This window comes from Orussus abietinus, unplaced genomic scaffold (assembly GCF_000612105.2).
Source record: "Orussus abietinus isolate OABI.00-Male unplaced genomic scaffold, Oabi_2.0 scaffold3, whole genome shotgun sequence".
In the NCBI taxonomy this organism is placed as follows: domain Eukaryota; kingdom Metazoa; phylum Arthropoda; class Insecta; order Hymenoptera; family Orussidae; genus Orussus; species Orussus abietinus.
In genome coordinates, this window is record NW_019395984.1 from 1,429,927 (window position 1) to 1,455,268 (window position 25,342).

Genomic DNA, 25,342 nt, shown 5'->3' on the forward strand with positions numbered 1-25,342 from the left:
ATGATTCACTGTCCAGATTAAGTTGTATTATGTCTAAATAAGTATATTGTATGAATCACAGTGATAAGTTAGTAGCAATTATAAGCATTTGCAGAGATGCTGTATGAATGTCGCTTTATTATTGTTCGGAGGCATATTTTACAGGTAATTAATAAAATGACAATTAAAAATTCACAAAGCAGCACAGAGGACACGTTTTACCATAAAACTGTGATAAAGCCTAGGAATGATTAATGGCAATGGCATTATATTTATTCGTAGATCCACTTCTCAGCCCAGGATGCCCAATCGACAACTTGTTTCTTATCGCTTTCACCGAACCACAATTTGATTTCTTTATTTGCAGACTCAACTGAGTCAGAGCCATGTATGATGTTTCTTCCAACATGGACGCAATAATCACCTCGAATAGTTCCAGGTGCAGAATCCTTAGGATTAGTTTCTCCCAGCATCACTCGGCCTGTCTTCACTGCATTTAAGCCTTCCCAAACCTGCAATTTATGACGATATATTTTTACTGCTGTACAAATTCACCACAACTTTAGTTTTTATCGCGATTAAACGTACCATTGGGACTACAGGTCCAGAGCTCATATACTTTACTAAACCAGGGAAAAAGGGTCTCTCGGCAAGATCTGCATAGTGCTTTTTAAGATGGTCCTCCGTCGCCTGCAACACGAAAACAATTATTTTATAGTCAAACCGTGTATGAGAGCTGTTTCCAACTAGATTATATATGCCTTCTATTACTGGTTATATAATTACGTATAATAATCCCATTAGATTAATCTGAGCGCAAGAATGTGATTTCCAGACAGAGGAACAACTACAGCGTACGTTTAGCAAAATACGTATTTATAAAAACCGTTTCAAGCACCGAAACGTGACACTTTCGTCGTTGCGAATACTCAAAGATGGCCACGTGGTCGCGATGCAAAGTGCTGGCGCAAGCGCCGTGCCGCATCTGCTCGGTGACTTACCCACTCCATCTTCATAGCAACGAGCTTAAAGCCCTTTTCTTCAAAGCGTTGAATGATTTTTCCGACCAAGCCGCGCTGCACGCCGTCCGGCTTGATCATGATGAAAGTGCGCTCTTTGTTTTCGGACATAATGTACTCAGAAATTAAATAAAACAACGCGAGAACGGTGCACAAAACCATACAATGCCGGCGAGCGACGGAAGAGTGAGGTAGGAACCTGATCTTGGTTTGACATCCGGTCGCTGATGGCGCTGCGGGTATCGAGGAGTGGAGATCCAGGGGGCGCTAATGTTGCGTTGCAACCGAACCTCAACAGAAATGAGTTGGACCTCAACGTCACTTCGTTCGCCCCATTCGGTTTATCAAAAGACCATCCTATCTCCTTTTCATTTAACGTTAGAACTCGAGTTAGGATATTTTAACGGAATTGAAGCAGAAGTATCAAAGAGGTCTTAAAATAGTTCCCACGCCGTGCACAATATTTAGCGCACGTGGATGACAATTTAATAAACTCAATATCGGCGTTTACTCGCTTTCCTTTCAAATTTCATATGATTATTTAATCAGAACACGTTATTTTATGATTTAACGTTTAATAAATGATGACGTACTGGTAGAAATTTTTCAATCGTGCGTTGCAGGCTAGAATATCGCCATTGTCAACTCCCAACGCAAATACTCGAGGAGGTCAACGCGCATCGTTGCGGCTGCAGTATTCTACTCTAAGAAGCCCCGTCGTGTAAGGCAGCTAATCGATAACGCGCGGAAGAAATGAGGACCTTCAATTTATAACCGGCAAGGTTAAACGAACCCACTGTAATTTTGCGTTTGCTTTAGACGAGGCAACTTAAAACTGCGTTTAAATAAAACTTAGTATTTTCTATAACAACGTCGCATGTTATGAATTCATCGACGAAATTAATTTTTATTACAAGTATTTCTGACCAAGAAAAACATGAATCGATAGGAAAGCTACCGTATATCGATTGACATCATATCTTTGTTTCTTCTTCTTCTTTTTTTTTTATATAGTTCACAAGAAGAAGAAAAATCACGTTTTCTATTTTATTAAATTCCGTCGAATGGGGTACAATTTTCTCGTCCAACAACCGAAAGCTCTCCAGAAAATCGGAGCTCCGGCTGCGAATCATACTTTCCGCGAAAACGACCGAGCCGCCGCCATGACGTATTTCCCGCGCTGGTTCGCGCACGTCTCGAACCCAGACGATCGCTCCCAAGCTCCACATCCTAATTCTAGTTTGCCGAGAACTGCGGCAGCGTGACCGTGTGCTTCGGATCGCCTCGAATATTTTTTGGAGTTGTACCGTGAAACCTCTTCGACGTAAAGACTCGTTGTCGGAAGCCATTTCTCCTGAGCCGTGGCGAGTCTCTGAAAAACAATATGGCGGCTACTCCGAGATCGCGTTCGTGCTCTCGCCGATGAGTGTAGAACGTAACATCGCTGGATCGCGACGATTCGCTCGAACTCCGAGGAGTAAACGAATCCAAGGGACGGCTGGTAGACATCTGTGAATCTAGAAGGCAAAAAGGACCGCATTTTTGGCAAGAAGGACGACGCAAAAGTGCTACGGTCGCAACCGGAGCAGCTATTCGCTCGGAGTGTTTTTTATCGGACGGACTCTCGATGCAGGCGCAACAGCAGCAGCAGCAACAAGGCCACCAGCAGATCACAGGCGCCAGCGTGATCCTCAAAATGAACGAAATACAGCAGCTGTCAACCGTGGGTACGTGTAGAAAATGTCTCGTGGTTTTTCGAGGCGTGCATGACGGCCTGCAGGCGCTCCATCATGGAGATCTGGCAGATGCGCGCAGTGGATTCCGGCAACGTTGCACTCGCTGCGGAGCCAAAATATGGATCTCCTCGTATTCGATTATAGTGCGCAAATTATAACTGAGCCACTGGGCTTCGACTACTTCGCCTATGCGAGAGAGCATTGTCCTGGAGCGTAATGTTGGTTCATAACGTTTTTACATGTATCGGAGGAACTCGTACCGGTGAAAGGCAGAAAGGAGAAAAGAATTGCATTCGTCGGTCGGATATGATACGTAGTCTTTGCGGTTTTGCTTTTCCACGGCAGATGTTAGAATTCAAGCTAAAATAATAAATGGTTTTAATCGTTGTCAGAGCCGAACGTTGCGAACAAAGTGAAACAAATGGAATCTCTTGAAGAGCGCTTTACCGCCTTCTTTAATGCCGATATCTTAAAACCCCATAGAATATTAATTTTCAACACTTTTGTAAAAGATTGCTCCTCGAAACAAGGAAAAAAAAAAACTACAATAATTTCCTGTAAAACAACGTCTAGTAATACTTCCTCCATATTTGCTAAAAATATCCCAGATACGACGTTCGAAATGACCTCTGTATTTCGCTACATGTTCTCTCGGTCTCTATCGCTCTCTATCTCCACCCCCGGCATTGCGAAAAAGGTCAGGGGACTAAGAAACGTTGACTGCGTACAAATTTTCCAAAGTACCTACTCAACGGACGAGGAAAAATTAAGGAAAGCTAAGAAAGTTACGATTCTACGGACGCGCGTAAAAGGATTAGACCATAAAAGTCGGCCCGATACGTAAAAGCCCATCCATATAAAAACTATCGGAATTGGGTGTCATCGGCAAAGCTCTTTGTCCGTGAGCCTCGTATTTTCCCATACGTTCCATCGAGTTTCCCTCTCTTTGTCCGTGGTTTTTCCTGAAGCATTACAGGAGCACGAGTTCTACGGTCCCCTCCCCTTCCGCCCCTCCCCGGCCATCGGCCGTCCTGCCTAAACCGACGGAATATTCCACTGAGCACCGATTCCATCTGCCTTCCGCGCCGAGAGTGGGGACAGCCCTTCGTTAGCCTCCGATGCCAGGTGCGGCTCTAGCGTAGCCATTACCCTCGCCATGCTCACAAAATTTACAAAATTATTACAGGAGGCGAAAGCGTTTGTTTCGTATATTTGTTAAAACATTTATATTGGACAGACGCGCTTCCCAATGAGTCATTTTAAGGTCGTTCGGAGTATTCTTGGGAAACTCTGTCCAGTTAAACGCTTACATGGCTGTTATTCTCGGATAATCTGAGTTTAGTCGTTATTTGGTTACCAATATTGTCGGACAGCATTTGTTCCTTTGGACACTTAATTTTCATCGTATGTATCCTTCTCGGTAGTCCCCTTACTCTGGGCAGGATTCATGGAAAAATCCCAAATGGTCTTTGAACTCTTCCCCCGCGTCGATGTAGCCGACCCTGGTGGCTCCCTCCTTTTTGTTCCATCCCCGACCCCCGCGCCTGCTCCAACCTCCGGGCCCGTCTACCTTGCCCCTACTCTCCGCCTTTCTACCAGCCTTGGCGTGGATAACCTGGACACACGGAAAGAAGAAAAATCATCTCGTCTCGTGAAGACTGTCACGCGCGTACACGCGATCCTCGCTACGTTCCTGCAACGTATTCGGCTTCCTTGGCGTCGATTTCTCGGCGTGCCTCGGTATCGGAGTTTCCTGGATTTCTGGACGCGTCCTTGTTATAGGGGAAGGGAGAGAGAGAGCGAGAGGGAGAGAGTCGAGCTTCCTCGCATGTAAACGCGGCGTCGCTTCCTGGCGAAAATGAGTGCGCAATTAACGGAGAAAACCGTGAACCTGGTGAAAAGCCACGATAGCGTGGTTGACAGTGGAATCGAGGACTCACAGATGACCGGCAATAACGATTGGCAGCATGCACAGAATTTACTGGTCGTCACCCAGGATTCTCAGGGCAAAGAAATGATAGCTCTCGCGGATGAACAAACGATCAACTTCGTCCTGGACTCATATTGTTCGTGCAGTAATTCTTTGTCGCAACATTAAGTATAGTAATGGAGTACACATGTGGCCATAGAATACGATTCTTTTGGAATATCATATATCGATGTCGAGTCTTTAGAACGTTCTGGATTTTATTTGAGTATGTGGATACTATGGAGGTGGAGTAATATGCATTAAGAATTTTTTCAATGTGATTCTAGGGTTGTTGGAGCTCGCTCATAGAGAATACCAGGCTGGGGATTACGAGAATGCCGAGAGACACTGTATGCAACTATGGAGGCAAGAGACGAACAACACCGGAGTTCTGCTACTCTTATCGTCGATACACTTTCAGTGTCGTAGGCTTGAAAAGTAAGTTATGGAAAATCTATTAGAATTACATTTGAATCGTGGGTGCATATGTGACTTCGATCGATCGACGTTTCTTAATTATTTTGTTCTTCCATCCAGGTCGGCACAATATAGTACATTAGCCATCAAACAGAATCCTCTACTAGCAGAGGCTTACAGCAATTTAGGGAATGTCTACAAGGAGCGTGGTCAACTGCAAGAGGCGCTTGAGAACTACAGACACGCTGTTAGATTAAAACCTGACTTCATCGATGGTTACATCAATTTAGCTGCAGGTCTGGTAGCAGCAGGCGATATGGAACAAGCGGTGCAAGCATATGTCACCGCTCTGCAGTACAACCCTGTTAGTACAACGCTTCTGTATTCCTGCTTAATTCTGGTGGAAAAATTTTATTGGCAGATTGAAAAAACGAAAATGAAAAATTTTCCACCAAGCGAATTCTAAATTCTGTTAACTATAATAGAGGCATTATGCTTTCAGGATCTCTATTGTGTGCGGAGCGATCTTGGTAATCTTTTGAAAGCATTAGCAAGACTCGACGAGGCCAAGGTAGGTTCAAAGACGATGTTACTACCATTGGATGCTAATTCCACGTGTCACCGTAATATGCATTGGTACTCCACTCGAGTGCGTGTGAAAAATGAAAAAAAAACGACCTGTAAGAGCCAAAGGTTTAGTCATCTACATTGAAATTTTTACCCGTGTCAGAGTTAATGGAAATTAGATTTCCGGAATTATGTCGCCTCGTTAATGAATCGTTAAAGAGGCAATGGATAATTAAAAAAATTGTTCGGGATTTTCGCAAGATCTTGGCCATAATAGCAACGGAATACGAATGCATAACGTGCATGTGTCCCGGCTGGCGCAGTTCTTAGGAATGCACAGAGCGAATATCTCCATTTTGCAGTAGCTCACACGCAGAAAGCTGTCTTTCGTTGCCACTGTGGAATAATGCGCGCGGCGTGCGACATCTGCCATCAAAATTGCCGCTGATTTACGCATTTCAAATTCTTGTATCTATCGCCTGTTGTATCTCTCCTTTCAGCACAGTGACTTTTTGATCGCAGACCAAACTATTATGTTACATCCTCGCCCTTTCGAAATCCCCGACGTACTATATGTGACGGCGCTCATTGCCACGAGCTCTTGATGAAAGCGATACGGTGTAGAATATAAGTGAACTGTCCAAGGAGAGCGACAAATTGATTTGTTTTAAACTGAATGATATTTTGCGAAGGCAGTCGAACTACGTCACACATAGAACGAGTGGGTCTAGGTATTGAAGTTGTCGGAGGCAGCGTGGAAACTACATTGGCGAATGCGCGACTCGCAGCACCCTCACGAGAACCTCGCGGCATCATTTGCATGTGACGTTGCTGCGAATCTGTCTGAACTCCGCTGGCCCCATTCGCAATGATCGGCGCTCTAATCGGGAATTCTTTTCCGTTTTTGGGAAGCATAGCAGCGTTGTAGTTACATTGACCAAAACTAGCGGTAGCTGCATCGGTCATCGCGTCATGGGGTCAGACGCGCGCGATTATAATACATAGATCTGCCACGGGATATCATTTCATTGTTAATCGTCTTTTTTTTTTGTACAGCATCACTTTCTTTTTGCAGTAGTTTGTTTCATCTGGCATTATTGGCGCGAGATTGCTTGACTGAAAAATAAGGCCATCGTGTTTTTCTCGCGATCGTGCTCGGAACCGTTTCAAAACATTAAATTTGACTGAATGTCGGGATTGGTTTTAAGTCAGTGATTCTTGATATTGATTTTGGAGGTCTTTCATTAAGTTTCACTGACGTTCTATTTCAATTTGGATAAAACAACGGGAAGCTACTTTTCACGGTCGTAGTCAAGCAGTCTGCTGCAGCGCGGCGCTAGCGATCATGACTTGGTGCGTTCACAAATGAAGTTGTCCAAAAAAAAAAAAAAAAACGACGGAACTTCCTTTTATCGGTGGAAAAAAAAAATGAATGTCTTGTAAGGTCTTTCAATTTATTGATACTAGTCTGGCCGTTTTCATTCCGTGAACGCATTTTCTATGATTAAGGGCACAACGGCAACGAGGGAAGTTTTCTGCTAATTTCTCCGCCATTCCTAAGAGCTCCCTGGCTCCTTACTTTTTCCAACTTTTTTTTTTCCACTCGATCAGCCACGCATTTTTTCTCTCAATATTCGATCCCACGGAGCAGCTTTTAAAAAAGGTTGATTCTCTCAATTAAAAAAAAGAAAAAAGAAAAACAAAATAGAAAAAAAAATTTAAGTAAAAAAATAGTCGTTCAGATACTTACTCATATCAAGACGAAATTGTCAACTTGGACCGAAATCTGGCTCGACTCGGTACGCTATCAATGTGGCTGACGAGTGCAGCTCGTAGCAAACAAGACTAGGTGTAAAGAAAGTTGAGGTGAAGTTGTGGTGAAGAGAGATTAACGCAGCTGTCTTATTGTTGTGGATGGAATGATCAACTCTAGGAGGGGAACTCGGAGCTATGCGATTGGTCGGTTACCGCCGGTTCCTTCGTCAAAGGGTGAATCTGAATCTGGTTATTCAGTAACACACACTGTCTCTCAGTCTAAGTTTATTATGAGAGCTTGCGACCCATACCTACCATCAACCTACCAAAGGGTACTCTGAAGGTAAAGTAGTTCCCGCGGCCGGTCTCTGCCCTATCGAGGACATTTTTATTCACGGAGCAGCGAGGCCGAGTCTGGTTCATGATACATTGTTAATTCGAGTAAAAGGGGAATATCATAAGGATGAAAGTCATTTATTTGTAAGACAGAGAGAAAGGCGAAATAAGTATCCGCTCATTTGGACGCATCCCTGGTGTCGATAAAAAAAAACAAAAATCCAACAAGTCATGAACTTCTTCGGTGTCCAAGCTCCCTGTTGATCTGTCATGATACATGTAATCTCTGTGCCCTGTTTAGAGACCGGCCAACTGAAAATCCCCTTTTATTTATTTCTTAGGTACGGATTATACTGTTAAAAAAAAATGCAGCCCGCCTCTCGGTACGCGCGACTCACACTCATGCTTCTTCTTTTCTCTTGGAGTGTCATCCGTCAAAACGTGCAATGCAGTGCTCACTCGGCAGTTTTTATCGATGTTGGAACTGGGCATTCTCGAGGCCGGTTGCGTCGAGCTTCCTTTCGACGTTTAGGATTAAAGATTTTTAGGAGATACATAGAGTGCTGGCGCCTCCACCGGACGCATTTCGGAGAGGCGCCATCACGATTGATCTTGACGCTCCACGCGCGCCTCTGCACCTTGTGCCTCTCTGCACCGCCAAACTCCCTCCTCTCCACTGGTCAAGAGTGCCGGCCAACCTAGGCGCACATTAATCATTCCAGAATGAGATATCTGTTAACGAAGGGAGAGACCTCTTACCACCATCGGCGAGAGTCATCGCTCAGAATCCTTGGATTCCTTTCCAGACTTGTCCGAGGCCTCCCGTCGTCGCCCTCGGCCGAAGAGCAAAACTCTACTGAAATTCGCCAAATCGAACGATGCGAGGAACGTGCCATAACTGCCTTTTCGCTTTCCACGAAAATATCTGGAACGTACGAAGTCGCCGATCCGGGCGAGAGTAAAGGATCAACAAGGAGCGAGCGTTGTGAGATTTTCGGATGGTCGAAGGCGACGACCGATGGTTCCGGGGTGATTCTTCAATGAGCTTCACAGACGGTTCCCGAACGCGTCGAAAACCTCGGACGATGCTTCGCGTTAAGTTTTTTTACGAAATTTCAGTTTCTCCTTGACTTTTTAGAGATCGGTGGCTTCCGGAGCCGAGCCACTGGGAACTAAGTGGAAAGACCATTTTTTGGTGCCGGGAACTTTTTCGGACCTCGGGACGTAGGTCGAAAGAGCCACGGTCTATTTGTTTTTTCTGTTTTTCATCGATATCGTTGCCGAGGATTTTTGACGCGTTTCGGGGCCGAAAAGCTGCGGCGCGGCGATGAGGGGGCGGGCAACGCGCGGCGCGTCCCTGGCAAAATCGCGAGCACTGTCCATAATATGTCTCATTTCTGGCTCTAGGCATGCTATCTAAAGGCGATCGAGACCCGCCCAGACTTTGCGGTGGCCTGGAGCAACCTGGGATGCGTCTTCAACGCCCAGGGAGAGATATGGCTGGCGATTCACCACTTCGAGAAGGCGGTCGCCTTGGATCCGAATTTCCTCGACGCTTACATCAATCTAGGCAACGTCCTGAAGGAGGCGCGCATCTTCGACAGGTACGCTGTTTATACCTCGAGAAAAAAAGTATCTCCTGTGAATTTTCACGAATACTCGCGAACCGTTGGCTTTGGGTAGGGGATATCGATTTTCTTTAAGTCGCTTTAAAAAAGGCAAACAGGCCACAAGCTGAGCGGAAGTAACGGGCCGATGTCGAATGTATTTTCCATGAACGGAGGAATTCTCGAAGGCTAGCTTCGAGGCTCGTTTCCGCTTCTTTTCTTGGAAGTAGAATTTTATTATACCGGAGCCAGTGAACGCAGAGGATCGTAGGAAAAGAACTTGTTTTCTAGCAAATGTCCGACGTGTTTTCGAAGTTATGCCCCCCGGCCATCGAAGAAGTTACTTTGGAAACAAAGGATAAGCACCACCTAAAATTGAAGTTTGCGAGCTTCCGATGTAATTTATTTAAGTTAAGAGGATTGCCTTCGGGTCTTTTCCCCCCCTTTTTTTTTTTTTTTTTCCCGACCAAGGTATTGTGTTTACCGAGAGGAAACCATTTCAGCTTTGACGAAGGTCGGAAAGGTGACGGTTTTTGAGGAACAAAAGAAAAAAAAAAAGAGAATAGTTTAGGAGTACGTCTGCGTTTGCCGCACGCTACGAGTTTGTAATTGGACGCGTTACGCAAATAAACTGGGTTAATTTCGTTAAAACAAAATCTGGGCCCGGTAGGTCTCGTTAAAAACTAGGGTAAACTCGCCCTCGTAAAGGAACGGGGGAAAATTAATTACGATCACTAGTGACTACTAATAATGGAATAGGAACGGTAGTGATTTTTAGACATTTATTTCTCGGTAAAATGTCGCCAGAAACTAAGTACCAGAGTCGAGGATATTTTCCGGGGGGAAAGAAATTGTGACAGTTGAGAACTTCAACGAAGTCATTTCCCTTGTAGGATCAACTTTACCGGTGAATAAAATTCCGCGATATGGAAAAGTTATCCTTGGAGCTAGGCGCAGAAATTCCTCTTGACTAAACTCAATTTCTACAAAAGTTACCCTCTCGGTATATTCCAAATTATGAGGACCATATATTTTCGCATCACTTAGTGTATTCAGGGATGAAAGCCCGGGGTTGGGGGAAGTTGGATAAATTGTTGTTTGCAGCCACTTCTTTTAACCGGGGTATTCCAGGGAAAAAATTCCGCCAGTCCGAGGAAAAGGATGGAGGAAAAGCCGGCTTTGAGCGAAAGGAAAAAAAAATCCACTCTGCCACGTATCGACGGATTAAGACCGTATGATCCTCGCGTCGTGTCGGGCTCGCGTTTGATCATCGAGAAGCGACACACCGTGAAGCCAGCTCGGAACAACGAGGTTCGCCTCTTTTAAACGTCCCGGCCTTCGGGAGGAAATTCCTAAAAAATGTATCTAAGGAAAAAGAAAAGCGTAAAAGAGACGCGGGCAAATATTTTTAATTTTAATTAATCGACGTCCTCTCGTTACAGCAATAGCGTTCCGAGTAGCATTGTACAGACTACCGGAGGCCTGTAATCCTCCCACGCGCGACGTTCGTTAGCGAACGACAGGCCGGGGGCCAGGCTGATAATCCATTTTCCGCGTTCAAATTGGAGAGTAAGGCCAACTGGTTTGTGCAAAATCAGATTCCGGCTCCTCTTCGTTGGCCAGTCGTCGGAGTGCCGGCTAGGTTCCCCGGTCGTATCGATTATTGGCGGCCGGTCCACCGAGGCCCTCGTGCCTTCGATAAATCTACTTAAGGGTCCCCTGCTTTTTGCCCCGCCAACTTTTGCGGAATCGCAGTTATCTTCGGACCCCGCGGTAACGATAATGGCCGTCTCTATCGCGGTTGAAGGCGTACAATGTCACGAACGGCCTTTACCTCCATTGTGTCCCGACACGCTACTCGGGACGAACGACGGATATCGCGCGTACAATGCGTATGATCCGCTTGGCCTAGTCCATCGAGTAACGAGACTTCGACGAGAAGGTTAATCTCCCCGAAGGCCGCGGTTCCGGGTCGGGCTCGGAAAAGTGTTAATTAAACGATTTAAATTATTAGCAGTCATCGGCCGATACACCGTTTTAGGAAAGGAAAGAAAACAGGGGTCGAGATGAGCCTTTGAACAGCTTTTTGAAATAGAATACGTGCGGCCATTTACATAATGAGTACACGCGGCGATGCGACAGTGGCGCATTCGATCGCGGGCTTACACGTGGAAAGACCGAGGGAGAGGGAAAGAAATAGAGACAGGCTTTGGGCGGTCAATATTTGCCACCGTTCCTCTGCACTTGCCTCGTTTTAACCTTCTCTCGGGATCCCTTTCTACGAGGTTCCCTTTGCCGTGACTCTTAGTCCGTTAAACGTATAAGAACGTCCCCGGAGACGTAACTCCGACTTAAACAGTTCCTTGTCGAAGGTAGGGCTTTTACTCGGCCGAGCTTTTATTCGAGTACTCGTAAAAAGTTGTCCTTAAAAAGCAGGAAAGGCAGAGAGAATTTTTTAAGTTTATGACTGGATATCTCGTAGCTCGTCGACGCGTCCCGGTCGGAAGCAGAGTCCGCACTAAAGGACTCGACGGAACATGCACGGTTTGATCAGCCGTTGTCGAAATCCATTTAGACAAGGGTTTTAAACTCCGTGCGAGAGCAAGAGAGACACGCGACTCGTGTTATTCCGCTGAGGCACGACTTTCGCCCAACGGTAGTCTTGAGTCGTACATTTCTGCCGGTACACGTTTTCCGTCGAGACCGGAGCTGCGTTTATCGAGGAGCTACGTAATTCAAATCCCAACGTAATTCTTCAAGTAAAGTGGATCTGTGTTCTGATTGCGAGGACACGGTAAAAAAATAGGTCGAGCACGGAGTCGAAATCCTGGATGCCCTTCTCCGTTTTATGTCGCGAATAAGAAGTAAAGAAAAATAAAAAATGTACCCGAAGATTTACTCCGTCATCGAAATCGGGGAAACCCGTCTCCGGAGTCGTTACGCCGGATGGCCACGGAGAATTCATCGTGGGCATTCATTTTCGGGAAAGGGGATATTTCGGCAGAAGCTGGGTCAAAGGAGATTCATTTCCTTGCCGGGACGGTCGGGGGTGGCCGGGCGAAAGGCGCCGGCGCCGATTCTTGCCTCTGGGAGGGCGCGATAAGGGCGGAATTCGGCCGGGAATCGAAGCGGCCATCTCGGCATTTTCTTTCCCCTTTCGTCTTTAATGGCGAGCCGAGAGCTTCCTATCACCGGAACTTGTCGAAACTCCGCGGAACTCGGCTACGGTCGCGACTCGGAGCGGGCACCGGTCGAGATTTAATTCCCGTAAATCCTCCGACCGTCTCTCCCCACGGTGACGAAACGACCGAAATTAACGGACTCCGTCGACTTGGCAAGGCGTTCGCTCGTCTCGCGATAGAACTTGCCCTCGAATAGAGTTTTAATTTAAATTACAATTTTCTTCCTCCACTCGAGCCTCTTGGGGTTACCCTCAAAGAAGTTAATTTCCTCTGCTTGCGTAAGCTCTCGCGGCGGAGGCGATATAAGACCTACCCGCGAAAAGGACATTACCGAGCTCGAAATGATTTGGATAAATTAACCGCCCGCGTATTCCGTAAGAAAGTTTTGGCTTTCGTTGGAATTCACGAGGACGACGGAGGTAGGAAGGGATGCCAAAAGTGGAGCTCGTCGTTCCGCCCGGCGGATTGCAAAGACCATCGGGGGGAGCTTTTGTGCTTTTCATCCCCTCGAGCCCTATTTCGGTGTTCTTACCTCGTGGACCGTCTCTTGATCCCGGGTAACTACCACTTAGGGCGACTTCATAGGGTTTCTTTTAACATACTTTCGTTGACGTCAGCCCTTTGCTCTTCACCCCGCCGGAAACCGTGTTCCACCCTCGGGGATTCCCGACGGACCGGGCAGGACGTTAATTTACGGTGAGAACTGAAATTGACGGAGTTCCCTTTGAGCTCGAGTCAAATCCTAAAACGGTCCGTCCAGAAGTCGGGTGGTGATTACGTTAACGGGGTGGTCACCCTCTCGGAATTTACCGGTTACCCTCGACCTCCGATTTACGGGACGCGCTATCGATTTCCGGCCGAGCTCGTTGCACGGGACGTTGCGACGCGTAAAGTGGTCCCACGGGCATGCTCGTGCATACGGCGAGGTTCGCGTGAATTTATTCCGCCGTGCCGCGGGGACCGAGATATCTCGGCCGTGGAATATTTCAGAAGCAACTTCGTCAATGTTAAAAGGGTCCTCGCCACGTGAATGCCGCCTCGGCGACACGGAGAGCTAGTTTCGAAATTCTGACCTTTGACGCGACGGCTAGAATTTCCGCGGTAGCTATTCGGAAACTCCGCGACGTATCGAGCTCTAGCAGGGCGCAGTTTGCGCCGCGTCGACTCCGCGTGCTTGGCGCGAGACTCCGCCGAGGCTTTGGCAAACTCTCCGCTCCCGATCGCGAGAGGATTTATGGGCGAGTCCACGTAATCCAAGCCGCGACGATGTCTCTCATGCCGCGGCTCCTTGCTCGGGTTGGCATTAACGAGCGATCGAGTTGCCAGGCCTCGAATTAGCGAGTAAAGGAGATTCAACGGCGAGACGACGATACGCACCCTGCTCGAGGAGCGTCTCGTTAATAAATGCCCTGGGAGGGAGAGAGAGAGCGAGAGGGAACGCTCGAGCAAGAGCTCGTAAACTCCAAATGGGAAGCGTAAACCCTTGGCCGATCGATATCCGTCGAATTTGTAAGTTAAGCCCCGAGCTCTCGCCGTCCCTTTCGATATCCCACCTAAATCTCTCCGAAAGGGCGAAATCCCTGCCTTCTGCCGCCAACCCGTCTCCGAATCCACTCCCGGAGGAACCGGGGAAAATTCCACCATCTCGGATCCCGGGGGTGGAGGAGGACCGGGAGCCAGAATTTGGAGAGTTTCAACCACCGCGGATACGATAGCGAGGACGGAGAGAGCGGCGGTCTCTTTTTTAAACCCCCGTCGCCTCCTGTCGGGGATGCGTCTCGTCTCGTCGAGGAGAGGCGGCCGGTGCGACGCGAATCGCCTAGCAACGTCGGCAGCTCCCGGTGGCGCCGACGGCGTCGTTGGCGTCGGCGTCGTCGGCGGCTGCGGCGTCGGCGTCGAGACTGTCGCGGCCGGCGTCGGGCCACTGGCGCTCCCGCCGGCCGGCCAGTCGGTAGTTTAGTCCGTAGTTTCCGCAACGCGTCGTCCGTAGTTTCCGCCCGCCGCTCGATGCCCCGTCCGGTTCTCCTCCCCGTGACTTCTCGCCTCCGGAGGGTACCTCTTTCTCCTCGAACCGGTCGCCGGCACTCCCGTCGTTTCTTCGTTTCTCTTCGTTTCTCCTCTCTCCGGCTATACACCGCCACCTTGTCGACCGTCGACCAGGAATTCGAATCTCCCCCGGACGTGACAGGCGCGCGGAAATCGAATAACTCTCCGACCTCTTAACGATTCCAATTGGTATTCGCGAATTCGCCCATCGATCACCGCCGCGGATTATTAAATTCGCTTGTCGGGACGAGGCCGGAAGCGGGGAGGAATACATTTTTGGAATAACTCAGGCGTACCGTTTCGCGGAACCTCGCGAAATCGTCGATTCGCGTTTTCGATCAATTTCCTGAGGATCTAATTTTCCTATCCGACGCGGAAAATATGCGACGAATCTCTCCGGTTTTCTCCTACCAGAGATTTATTCGGAAGACGCGCCAGGTCTAGCGAGAGCTTTCTCGCGGATTTGTCGGACGCGATTACACGGTCGGGTCAGGATTTCTCACTTCCTTGAATCCCTCGTCGAGATTATTCGCGAATGGCGAACGAGTCTACCTCGCGGAAAATCTCGTTCGTTTGGAGATTCTCCGTCGCGTGGAGTCGCGTGTCCGAGGTCTCTACCGCTTGGCCCGTCACGAGATATCGATCCGATCTTATCACTCGATAACCGCGGGGTTATCCGACCGAAATCCCGCTCACGCTCGTCGATCTCGCCCCTTGGCCGCGTCGAAGCCGCTCTCGCGTTTCACCTGGGAAAACGCCAGCTAATTTGCGTTCTCAAGCGAGGTTTCGTTCCCTGATGGAAAGTTACCTTTCCATCGATTTCCGCTCTTGCCCCTCCACCAGGGTTAAAAGTCGCGATCCTGCGGCGCCCGATTTTCGCCGTTTCTTTTCAACGTATCCGCGAGTTCCTCGGCTGGCTGGAATTCCCTCGGTGCTCGGAGATCGCATTTGTTTCCATTTCCGCCCTCGTTCGTTTCGGCCCGAGGAAAGGAGAGGAAAGGAGAGGCTGATTTGTATTCCACCCAGTGCGGGGTTGTTCATCCGATTCGCTATACGTGCCTCGGCTGGCTCCGAAATGTCTTGATGCCGCCTTCGCTTCCTCCCTTTCGGAAATACTTCCCTCGTCTTCCCGGCCCCGATACGTACGATTGTCCTTACGCGACATCATTTTTCCCCGATTTTCATTTTCCGCTTCGAGGAAGGACACGATCGATCCCTCGAGGTATTTTCGTGCCCTGCGAGAATTCCCATTGGCCGCGGGTTCCTCCCCCGGCGTTTGCAATTTCCCCTACGCCGCAATTTAAACCTTGTTAGTTTCCCTGAACGACGAGGGGTCGAAACGTGCCCTGGTGTCTCCGAGGCCTGCGTGCACAATTTTACCGCATCTTCGATCGTTAGAAATTATTCATCTCCGCGCGGGACCGCGCTTTTCCCTCTTTCTCAATAATGGCGCGCTCGAGTCCGAGAAACGCTTGACGAAGGAATCGCCAGCGACGACGAACGTCGACGGAGAGAGGAATAAGGACGTCTCGGGGTGTCGCAGGTCCAGCTCGCAGGGAGGAGGAACTTACGAGTCCCTTGGAAAAAGGAACTCCCGTTGGCGTGACCGATTAAAGTGGAATTAATAAAAGGAACGGAGGCGTGACCCGAATGGGAAACCTCCGCTCGAGGAGAGGATTTCGAAAAGGAGGAGTCCCCGAGTTATCCGGGTGGCGAGGACAACGCCGAGCGAAGGTTGAAAAAGTGCGCTTATCGAGGCTATCCCAAAGACTGAGAGCACCGGGGAAAGCCCTCGGAAGTGTCCAGGGATCTTCGGGGAAACCGAGAGGACGGTTCTCCTCGGACCCTCGACGGGAAATCACTGTTAGAGCCCGACACCCAAGAGACTGATCGACGTACGTTTTGCCAATGTTTAGTCACGCCTGTAGATGTACTTTTTTACGGGACACCTTTGGGAGACGGTGAAGAACCTCGCGAAGGAGGGAGCGCCCAACGTGATACCAGGATACGGAGTTTCCACCGCAAAGAGCAAGCGGTACTTCGGCTTTGGAGACGCCTTTTATTCCGGGTAGTCGATTAAGGACATAAGTTTAAGCGTTTTACACCGATGTGGAAGGTTTCGCCCGCTGAGAAATAAGGCACCACGATATAGGAGAAGGTCCAGACATGGGCGAGGAATGGAGTACCAATGCGTTATCGTCTATACGGTGATCTCGCCCTCGAGCACCGTCGCCCCCTCTTTTAGGCTACAACTCGAGAGCACCATCTCCAGGCCCACGCCTCCAGGGTGCGCAGCTTGGATCAAATCCTGGATCAAAAGGTTCATAAATCATTTTAAGACCTCCGGGCTCGGTGCTCGCATTACCCCCCCACTTCACCCCCGTTGTTCCCAAACGCGAGAAACGCTTGTCTCATTTTTATTTCCACTTTTACGGCAGCGTCGTTATTGGCCTCGCTATTACTCTTTTCTTCCCTTCCTTTTTTCTCGCTTATTACGAAAGTTGCGCGGAACCGGGTGGAGGACAACCTTCATTGGGAACGATTTTCTAAAGAAACTGCCGGCCTTTGCGATGGACGTCGGTCGCACAATTTGTGAAAACGAGGAAAGTAAAAAAAAAAAAGAAAAAGTAACCAGACTTTATTTTCCAAGCGATAACCCGAGGGAACTAGATCGTGCACCGGAAAATGAAAACTCCTCGCTTTTCCTACTCTTCGTTGCGGCGGTGATGAGGTCGATCGCGTTATAATCGAAGGTCGACATGCAATAACGCCGTATGCGCTTTTTGCGTGCACTCAACGATCCCGCACCGCTGCCGTTTACTTATCGTAAAAGAACCCCTCGTTGTTGCTCGGATCGGTGGCTGGACTTCGTAAAGTCCAGTTGACGTTGTAAATTGTTGAAATTTGTATTTATTAACCGTTGGCAAGTTCTGTGCGATTTTACGTCAACCTTGCGATTTTTGTTTCAGAGCCGTAGCTGCGTATCTGCGTGCTTTAAATCTAAGCCCCAACAATGCGGTCGTTCACGGGAATCTGGCTTGCGTTTACTATGAGCAAGGGTGAGTGCCCGACACTTTACGATTTCCTCGGATAATTAATCAAGACGTACACGGCAGATTTAAAATTAATAAAAATAATATGTCGCTTGCAGACTCATCGACTTGGCGATCGACACCTACCGCCGCGCGATCGAACTACAGCCCAACTTCCCGGATGCGTACTGCAACCTGGCGAACGCGCTCAAGGAAAAGGGTCAGGTGGTCGAAGCTGAGGAATGCTACAATACTGCCTTACGTCTGTGTCCGACACACGCAGACTCCCTTAACAATTTGGTAACTACCGCCTCGATGCCCTTAACCGTCGTTGAAATATCCTGGTCAAATAGTGCCCACTGACCGAGGTGTTCCTCCCTAGGCCAACATAAAACGAGAACAGGGTTACATTGAAGAAGCCACCAGGCTGTACTTGAAGGCACTGGAGGTGTTCCCGGAATTCGCGGCGGCCCACAGCAACTTGGCCTCGGTTCTTCAGCAACAAGGGAAGCTCAACGAAGCCCTGATGCACTACAAGGAGGCCATCCGCATTCAGCCAACTTTCGCGGATGCTTACTCGAACATGGGCAACACCCTCAAAGAGATGCAAGATATCCAGGGGGCCCTTCAATGTTACACTCGAGCGATTCAGATCAACCCGGCGTTCGCCGATGCCCATTCGAATCTCGCCTCGATCCACAAAGACTCCGGGAACATTCCCGAGGCGATCCAGTCCTACAGGACCGCCCTGAAGTTGAAGCCGGACTTCCCGGACGCGTACTGCAACCTGGCACACTGTCTGCAGATCGTGTGCGACTGGACCGACTACGAGGCCCGGATGAAGAAGTTGGTCTCCATCGTTGCCGAGCAGCTCGACAAGAACAGGCTTCCCAGCGTGCATCCTCATCATTCCATGCTCTACCCCTTGTCCCACGAGTTCAGGAAAGCCATTGCCGCGAGACACGCCAATCTGTGCATCGAGAAGGTACGATCAATCGAGACGTAAACGATTAGGAACGACGCGATAACGCCCGACGATCTTTTCAGATTCACGTGCTGCACAAGCAGCCCTACAAGTATCCACGCGAGATAGCCACCAGGTTGAAGATCGGCTACGTTTCCTCCGATTTCGGGAACCATCCGACGAGTCATCTGATGCAGTCCATTCCGGGGCTTCACGAGAAACAGAACGTCGAGATATTCTGCTATGCCCTGAGCTCGGACGACGGCACGACCTTCCGGGCTAAGATCGCTCGGGAGTCCGAGCACTTCGTGGACCTCTCCCAGATACCGTGTAACGGGAAGGCTGCCGATCGTATCAACGCCGATGGTATCCACATCCTCGTCAACATGAACGGCTACACGAAGGGAGCCAGAAACGAAATCTTCGCGTTGAGACCGGCGCCGATCCAGGTTATGTGGCTCGGCTATCCGGGAACGTCCGGGGCGAGCTTCATGGACTACCTCATCACCGACGAGGTCACCTCGCCTCTGGAGCTGGCCAGTCAGTACAGCGAGAAGCTCGCCTACATGCCTCATACTTACTTCATCGGAGACCACAGGTACTTTAGAAACGCTGTCGTTCGTTTCCATCTTCCTAGGATTAAACGAGGAGACGGGTCATCGAGGGTAGCCCGTTTATGCATCGTGTTCAATTGTTTTTCAGACAAATGTTCCCCCATCTTAAGGAGAGACTGATATTAACCGACAAGCTGAACTTGAAGGGCAAGGTGGCCGACAACGTCGCAGTCATCAACGCCACCGATCTCTCGCCGATGATCGAAAACACCCTCGTGAAAGAGATTCGCGAGGTCGTGGTCCCGGACGCAAAAAACAACAAGCCCGTGGAGATCTCGCTGAAGGTTGCCGAGCTGCCCACCACCACGCCGATAGAGACGATGATCGCATCCGGCCAGTGTCAGATGTCGGTCAACGGAGTGGTCGTACAAAACGGTATGGCTACCACGCAGGTGAACAACAAAACCGCCACGGGAGAAGAAGTGCCTCAGAACATCGTGATCACGACGAGACAGCAGTACGGCCTGCCCGAGGACGCCGTGGTCTACTGCAATTTCAATCAACTGTATAAAATCGACCCCCTCACTCTCCATATGTGGGCATATGTAGGTCGATCGTTCTTGGCCGTTGCGCGTACCTTAACGGCGGGCGATTCGTTTGATCGAATGTCTTCCTTTATTTCTCGCAGATTCTCAAACACGTTCCCAACGCGGTGCTGTGGTTGCTGCGATTCCCTGCGGTCGGCGAGCCGAACCTCCAGGCGACCGCTCAGCAGTTGGGGCTAGCTCCTGGTAGAATTTTGTTTAGCAACGTGGCCGCAAAGGAGGAGCACGTTAGACGCGGCCAGCTGGCCGACGTATGTTTGGATACTCCACTTTGTAACGGGCACACCACCAGCATGGACGTCCTTTGGACGGGGACGCCGGTGGTCACCCTGCCCGGAGAAACTTTGGCTTCTCGGGTCGCCGCTAGTCAGCTCAACACTTTGGGCTGCCCGGAACTGGTTGCACGCACGCGACAAGAGTACCAGGAAATCGCAATTCGATTGGGCACCGATCGGGAGTAGTGAGTACTCGTTGAATTATCTCGCGTCTAGATTTTGTATCGATTCTCAAACCGAGAATTCCTTTTTCAGCTTGAAGGCGACGCGCGCCAAGGTTTGGAAGGCTCGCTCGGACAGTCCGCTGTTCAATTGCAAGATGTACGCAATGGGCATGGAGATGCTGTACCAAAAGATGTGGGAACGCTACGCTAGGGGCGAGAAGCCCGACCACGTAGCCGCGATCGAGCAGTCCGAAAGCTCCAAACTTAACTCGACGTCCTAAACTCTGCGCACAAGTCCTACGATTCTAAATGCTTGTATCCACGGACTTCGCCAGGACCCGCCTAGGAGGAAGTCTCGGCGAGGTCCACTCACGGCTACCGCTACTACTACTATTTTTGCCGAATGATAATTTCCTCTCTTTGAAATTTACGATGCGCCGTCTACCGTACCGGCGGCGGTTTTGTATGATAGTTCGACGAGCCTAGGTTAGGATTAGACCGTTGATTTACGAACGCGCCAGAGGCCGACTAAGACTCACGATTTAAATACGACGGTCCTAGGCCGACTGTCCGAAGATTTCTCACGACTAGGGCGGAACTGCAATTTGGATGCGTTGGAATCTTTGGAAGGTAACGCGTCGACGTGACCATCGGAAGACAAGATGGCCGTAACCTAGACGAGGGGCCGCCATGTTGACTCAGGTGCCAAAATGGCGACGCTCGGGTGGGTACGCGCGGCAACAGCCGTTTACGGATCGCCTTTATTTATTTAACAATTTTCTAAGGAGACGTTTATTTTTCGCTTATCCTATTCCGTTACGACGCTCACGGGCTGTTCGCCGCTGTTTACCGTTGTTTAAAGTTCGTAGATGGTTACGGCAGGTGGAGGTACTCGAAGGTTGGGGCCGCGACCGCGGATCGAGCCGAAGTCACCTAGGATTGCTTCCGAGCTCCGATCCGACTTTGTTTTAACCCTCGAACGCGTCGCCTTAGCCAGCGGAGCACGTATGCATTCGATATTAACGTTAGGTTATCTCTACGAGGAACACGTAACGCTATTAATTTCCGTACAGAAGCATGGCAATTAATGCTGCGGGGATCGGCAGCGTCGACCACGGCCACGTCCGAGACCCTGCAGCCCTAAGGCGAGTTACTGCGATTGTATGATATATCAAATGTCTATTAACATACCAAACTTGTACATAATTTAATTGTAATTACTATTAGTTATTTTAATTTCATAGTTTAGAGCGCGTATTGAGATCGAAAGTGTGCGAGGGACTGATACGTATAGATCGTAGATACCGATGTGAACTTAGAAAATAAAAGACGTATGAAAACGTTTGTGCAACCTGGCCGGTGATTGCATCTGGAACCGCGGTTGGTCGAAGCTTGTAAAAACCTAGGGGAATTATGGCTAGCGGTTAACGACGTTTCCCGTGCACGATTAATTCCTATATTTTCCAGGTAATTCTTATCCTCGTTTCCACGGCAAGAGGGCATCGCAGGGAAATGGGTAAACGGCGCCGCTTCACCGGGCTCCATGCCGGAGTCTTATCCACGAAAGTATTATTAATATTGCTAAATGAATGTATGAGATAACCCGTACGCAGGTCGGAGTAAAAATTAGCGAGGGAAAAAGAAAAGGTAGGCGCGCCCACGGTGCTCGATTGTGGCGCTCTCTGTCGTCGGAGGCGCCGCGTTCGTGGGAGGAAGTACCAACCGCGGGAACACTCGGAACCTTCGTGTGCGGCTCGAAACGATACGAGCTCGATCACGCGATGATCGAAACTGCAGGGCGCGATGCGATTGCCTCTCGATTAAAGACCGCCACCGCGTCGGTAAATACGAATTACCTTTAATCGTACGCCACGGTACGGCAATCAACGCGGCCCGTGCGCGTCTTTACGTAACGACGGCCAACCGTCCTCGAGAGAATGTCATAACGCACCTATCTCTAGGTTTGTTTGTCGGGGAGATTAGAAGCGAGTAAACCTAGGGGAATAGTTTCGTAAAATGGTACGACAAAGAGAGAACCGGTCGCGTCCGGACGAAGTTCGGTGGCGATCGTTAATCGGATATCTAGGCGGTCGCGTGCGTCTCGTTTAGCAATCGCGCATGCGCGGACCTACTCTTACCGGAGTTTTATGTAGGCCGAGGAGAAGAAAAAAAACTAGACGTGGCGCAACGAGACTCTAGAGTCGACGGGCGAGAGGCAAAGAACCGAAGCGATCGAATCGTCGCATCGAGCTCGAGGCCCCGTTCTTCCTATCGGCGCGTTCCCCATGTAATCGGGTATTCCACGCCGAGATAACCCGTAAGCGTGTTCGCGGGCACGCACTCTCCCCGCATCGGGCAGCGGTCATCGTGAACCCATTGATCGATTAACGGTCAACGGGGGTGCCGCCGTGTATGGGCGTTTCGACGCATGTGCGTGCCTCGGGACGCGACGCGGGACAGGGCCGCACCGACTATCCGGGGATATCGTCGTCTTATCAAGCGCAGACATTCCATGCCGATAACTCGGCCTCGGCGTAACGACTCTTTTGTGCGGCGGAATCGTAGGGGGGGAGAGACGGGAAACCCGGCACACACGATTATCGGCGCCCGACCGCCCTCGAATTATTTCATTAGAAGGTTCTCGTCCCCGCGGCGTCGTCGAGTTCCGTCCGAGATCGGTCGAATCGAAAGGAACGACCGTTCCGTTCCGTCGACGCCCTCGTAGCGTCGGTCGATTAGACGAATTTTCGTCCGCGGGACCTGGGCATTGACCGAAAAGAGAAATTCGGGATCGATAAGACCGGCCGACTTTATCGTTCGGCCCCGTTCCGGAGCGAGGAGCGACGTCGACGACGCGAGGAATAGGTGCGGCGGAGGCTCTCGCGCCACCTTGGCCTCTCCACGTGTCCGACCTCCGGGGCTTCCTTTATGCCCGGTGCACGGTTCCCGCTCGTTTAGGCATTTTTTCCACGCCGGTCTTCCTTTGCCCCCCAACGGGGAAGCCGCGCCCACGAGGACTCCGGAGAGATTCCGCCGCTCGGGGAGTTTCCGAAAAGGTAGGCAAAGGGTCGGACCGGTTTCGGATTTACGCGAGGAGGCGCTCCTCGTCGTCGACGGCGAACCTCGAGGACCTCGGGAGTCGGTTTACGAGGCCGACCGACGTCGCGTTCCCGCCCGACGACCGGGACGGAACGGAGCCGCGCTCGGTTCTCGAAAGGACGAGACGAGAGGAAGGATTTACGAGCCTCGGCCTACGAATTACGATTTAGGTCTCTCGCGGAGCGTCCGGCATTTTGCACCGAGGGCCGGCCTTCCCGGTAGCGTCCTATCCGCGAACAAAGGGGACGCTAGGCGCCCGTCTCCTTCCTCGCTCCTTCCAAAGGAACGATTAGCGATACTTATTGCCGTCGCGGATCGACCCTGGCCGGGATTAATTACGATAATCTGCAGGGGATGGAACGTTGCTCGGGTCGCGACGACCCGGGGTCGTTAAAGTCTCGATACTTTACGGGGGACGTCCCCGACGCCGCGCCCCGACGAGGAGTCTCGCGACGGAGATCTCGTTCCTCGGTGGCCGGCCCAGGAGCGGCGTGAGTCACGTCGCGGGCGTCGACGCGTCCCGAGGCGGCCGCCGATTCGGCTACACCCTCGCCCGGCAAAACGAGAAAGGACGGATCCTTTACCTGGAAAGCAAGGAAACCATTGGGTCCGCCCGCCAAGGACGAGGCGCCCCTCCCTCGGCCGGAATCGAATCCTAGGCCCGGGCCCTCGCCCGGAATCGGGAAGGACCCATTGGTCGGCGCGAGTCCCGTTCCGGGCCAATCGGAGGACGCTCCTCGTCCACCCTCGATCCCTTCGGGAAGGACCTCGGAGGTCCAGGCAAAAGGAAGGTCAACCTTGAAGGGAGGAGAGGCGCGAAACGGCCGGCTCGCGGCGGTCCGCGGCGGTATCGATTGCGCGCGGAGGCCACTCGGGGGTAAACTGGGTCGAAGGCGGTTTTCTCGAGTCGAGGGGCGAGTCGCATCGGCCGGGGTGGCGGGACCCGCGCGGCCGAGTTCGAGCGGAGGATCCTTGACATAAATAATCGCCGGTGGAGCATCTCGGCGCGGTCGCCATGGAGACGGCATCGATCGCCGCCCTCTCCTTCCGTCTCCTGCTCCAGTTCCGAGCCGGGAAAGGGGGACTCGACCTCCGCGCCCTTCCGCGCCCCTCCGCACCGAGTTTATCGACCGCGGGGGGCGCGCCACCCTCCGCGTCCTTCCTTTACCGTTTTTCCGCTTTCGGGAACGATCTCTCCGCCGCGGGTTCACCGTCGAGTTTCTGGGCTACCGTGTTCCCGCGAGGCGGAATTTATAACGCCGCCCGGTCGGTGCCGAGGCGCTCCGTCCTCGCCCCAGTTCCGCCGTGCCGCCCCCGCACCCCTTCTCGACCGGGGCGTTTCGTCGTCCCCTGTAATCCACGGGCTCGTCCACTTTCTCCTCCTTCGCACCGGGGTTCCGATCGCCGATCAATTTCCCTTCCGGGGAAGGAAAGGACCTTTGGAAAGGGTCTTCGCGACGCCGCCTACCTCGGCGTCGAGACCTCGGTCGGCGTTAAGATCTCGGCGGAGGATATCCTCCCGTTTAGAATCTCCGTGTGGTTATTAGTTACCGAGGGGCCGGAGGCCGAGCTAATCTAGGGGAACCTTGAGCCCCTCCTCTGGGATTTCCCGACGGCGTTTCGCGACTCCGTCGTTACGGACGTACGGAGCGGATCGCCGCGACCGGGCCTTTCGAGTTTCCCTTTGAATTCTCCTTGCCCCCGTCTTGCCGTTCGCGAAAGCTCGTCCGCGACGGAGGAGTCCACCGGGAGGCGTCGCGGCCGGCTTACGCTAACGTAAGCGCGACCATCGTCCACCCGCGCACCTCGCAGGGGTACCTAGAGCCCCTCTAGCCCCGGGTAGGCCACCTGACCTCGTAATCGGGTTCGCTGCGAGCGAGCGATCGCTCGGCCGGCTCCCTGCAATTGCCGGTTGCACAAATCCGAGGAAATCGGTCGACTCCGTTCTCGTTGCGCAAGCGAGTCGGCATTTTCTTTCTCGCGGCGCGTTTCCAACTCGGAGCGCGTCGACGTCGTCGGCGCGGCCGACCTGGATT

The 25,342-nt window shown here is 51.0% G+C and overlaps 2 protein-coding genes across 4 annotated transcripts; one reads left to right on the plus strand and one right to left on the minus strand.

Annotated features, from left to right (window-relative positions):
• Positions 1-97: 97 nt before the first annotated feature.
• LOC105699226 (nucleoside diphosphate kinase) lies at positions 98-1,160 on the minus strand. The gene is made up of 3 exons (XM_012424065.1): positions 981-1,160; positions 568-669; positions 98-491 (listed from the first exon to the last, which is right to left on the minus strand). The coding sequence occupies exons 1-3, from the start codon at positions 1,158-1,160 to the stop codon at positions 252-254; spliced, it is 522 nt and encodes a 173-aa protein (XP_012279488.1). The 3' UTR covers positions 98-251.
• A 1,087-nt stretch (positions 1,161-2,247) lies between these two features.
• On the plus strand, positions 2,248-21,562 carry LOC105699157 (UDP-N-acetylglucosamine--peptide N-acetylglucosaminyltransferase 110 kDa subunit). 3 transcript variants are annotated; one of them, XM_012423941.2, is made up of 12 exons: positions 2,248-2,725; positions 4,991-5,141; positions 5,241-5,484; positions 5,623-5,691; positions 9,186-9,382; positions 17,583-17,672; positions 17,765-17,945; positions 18,028-18,630; positions 18,693-19,207; positions 19,312-19,768; positions 19,852-20,228; positions 20,299-21,562. In XM_012423941.2, the coding sequence occupies exons 1-12, from the start codon at positions 2,626-2,628 to the stop codon at positions 20,486-20,488; spliced, it is 3,174 nt and encodes a 1,057-aa protein (XP_012279364.1). In that variant the 5' UTR covers positions 2,248-2,625; the 3' UTR covers positions 20,489-21,562. The 3 variants fall into 3 exon arrangements, with proteins under 3 accessions (XP_012279364.1, XP_012279363.1, XP_012279365.1); XM_012423940.2 differs by lacking the exon at positions 2,248-2,725 and adding an exon at positions 4,120-4,800; XM_012423942.2 differs by lacking the exons at positions 2,248-2,725; positions 4,991-5,141; positions 5,241-5,484; positions 5,623-5,691; positions 9,186-9,382 and adding an exon at positions 16,170-16,933.
• The last annotated feature ends 3,780 nt before the right edge of the window (positions 21,563-25,342 follow it).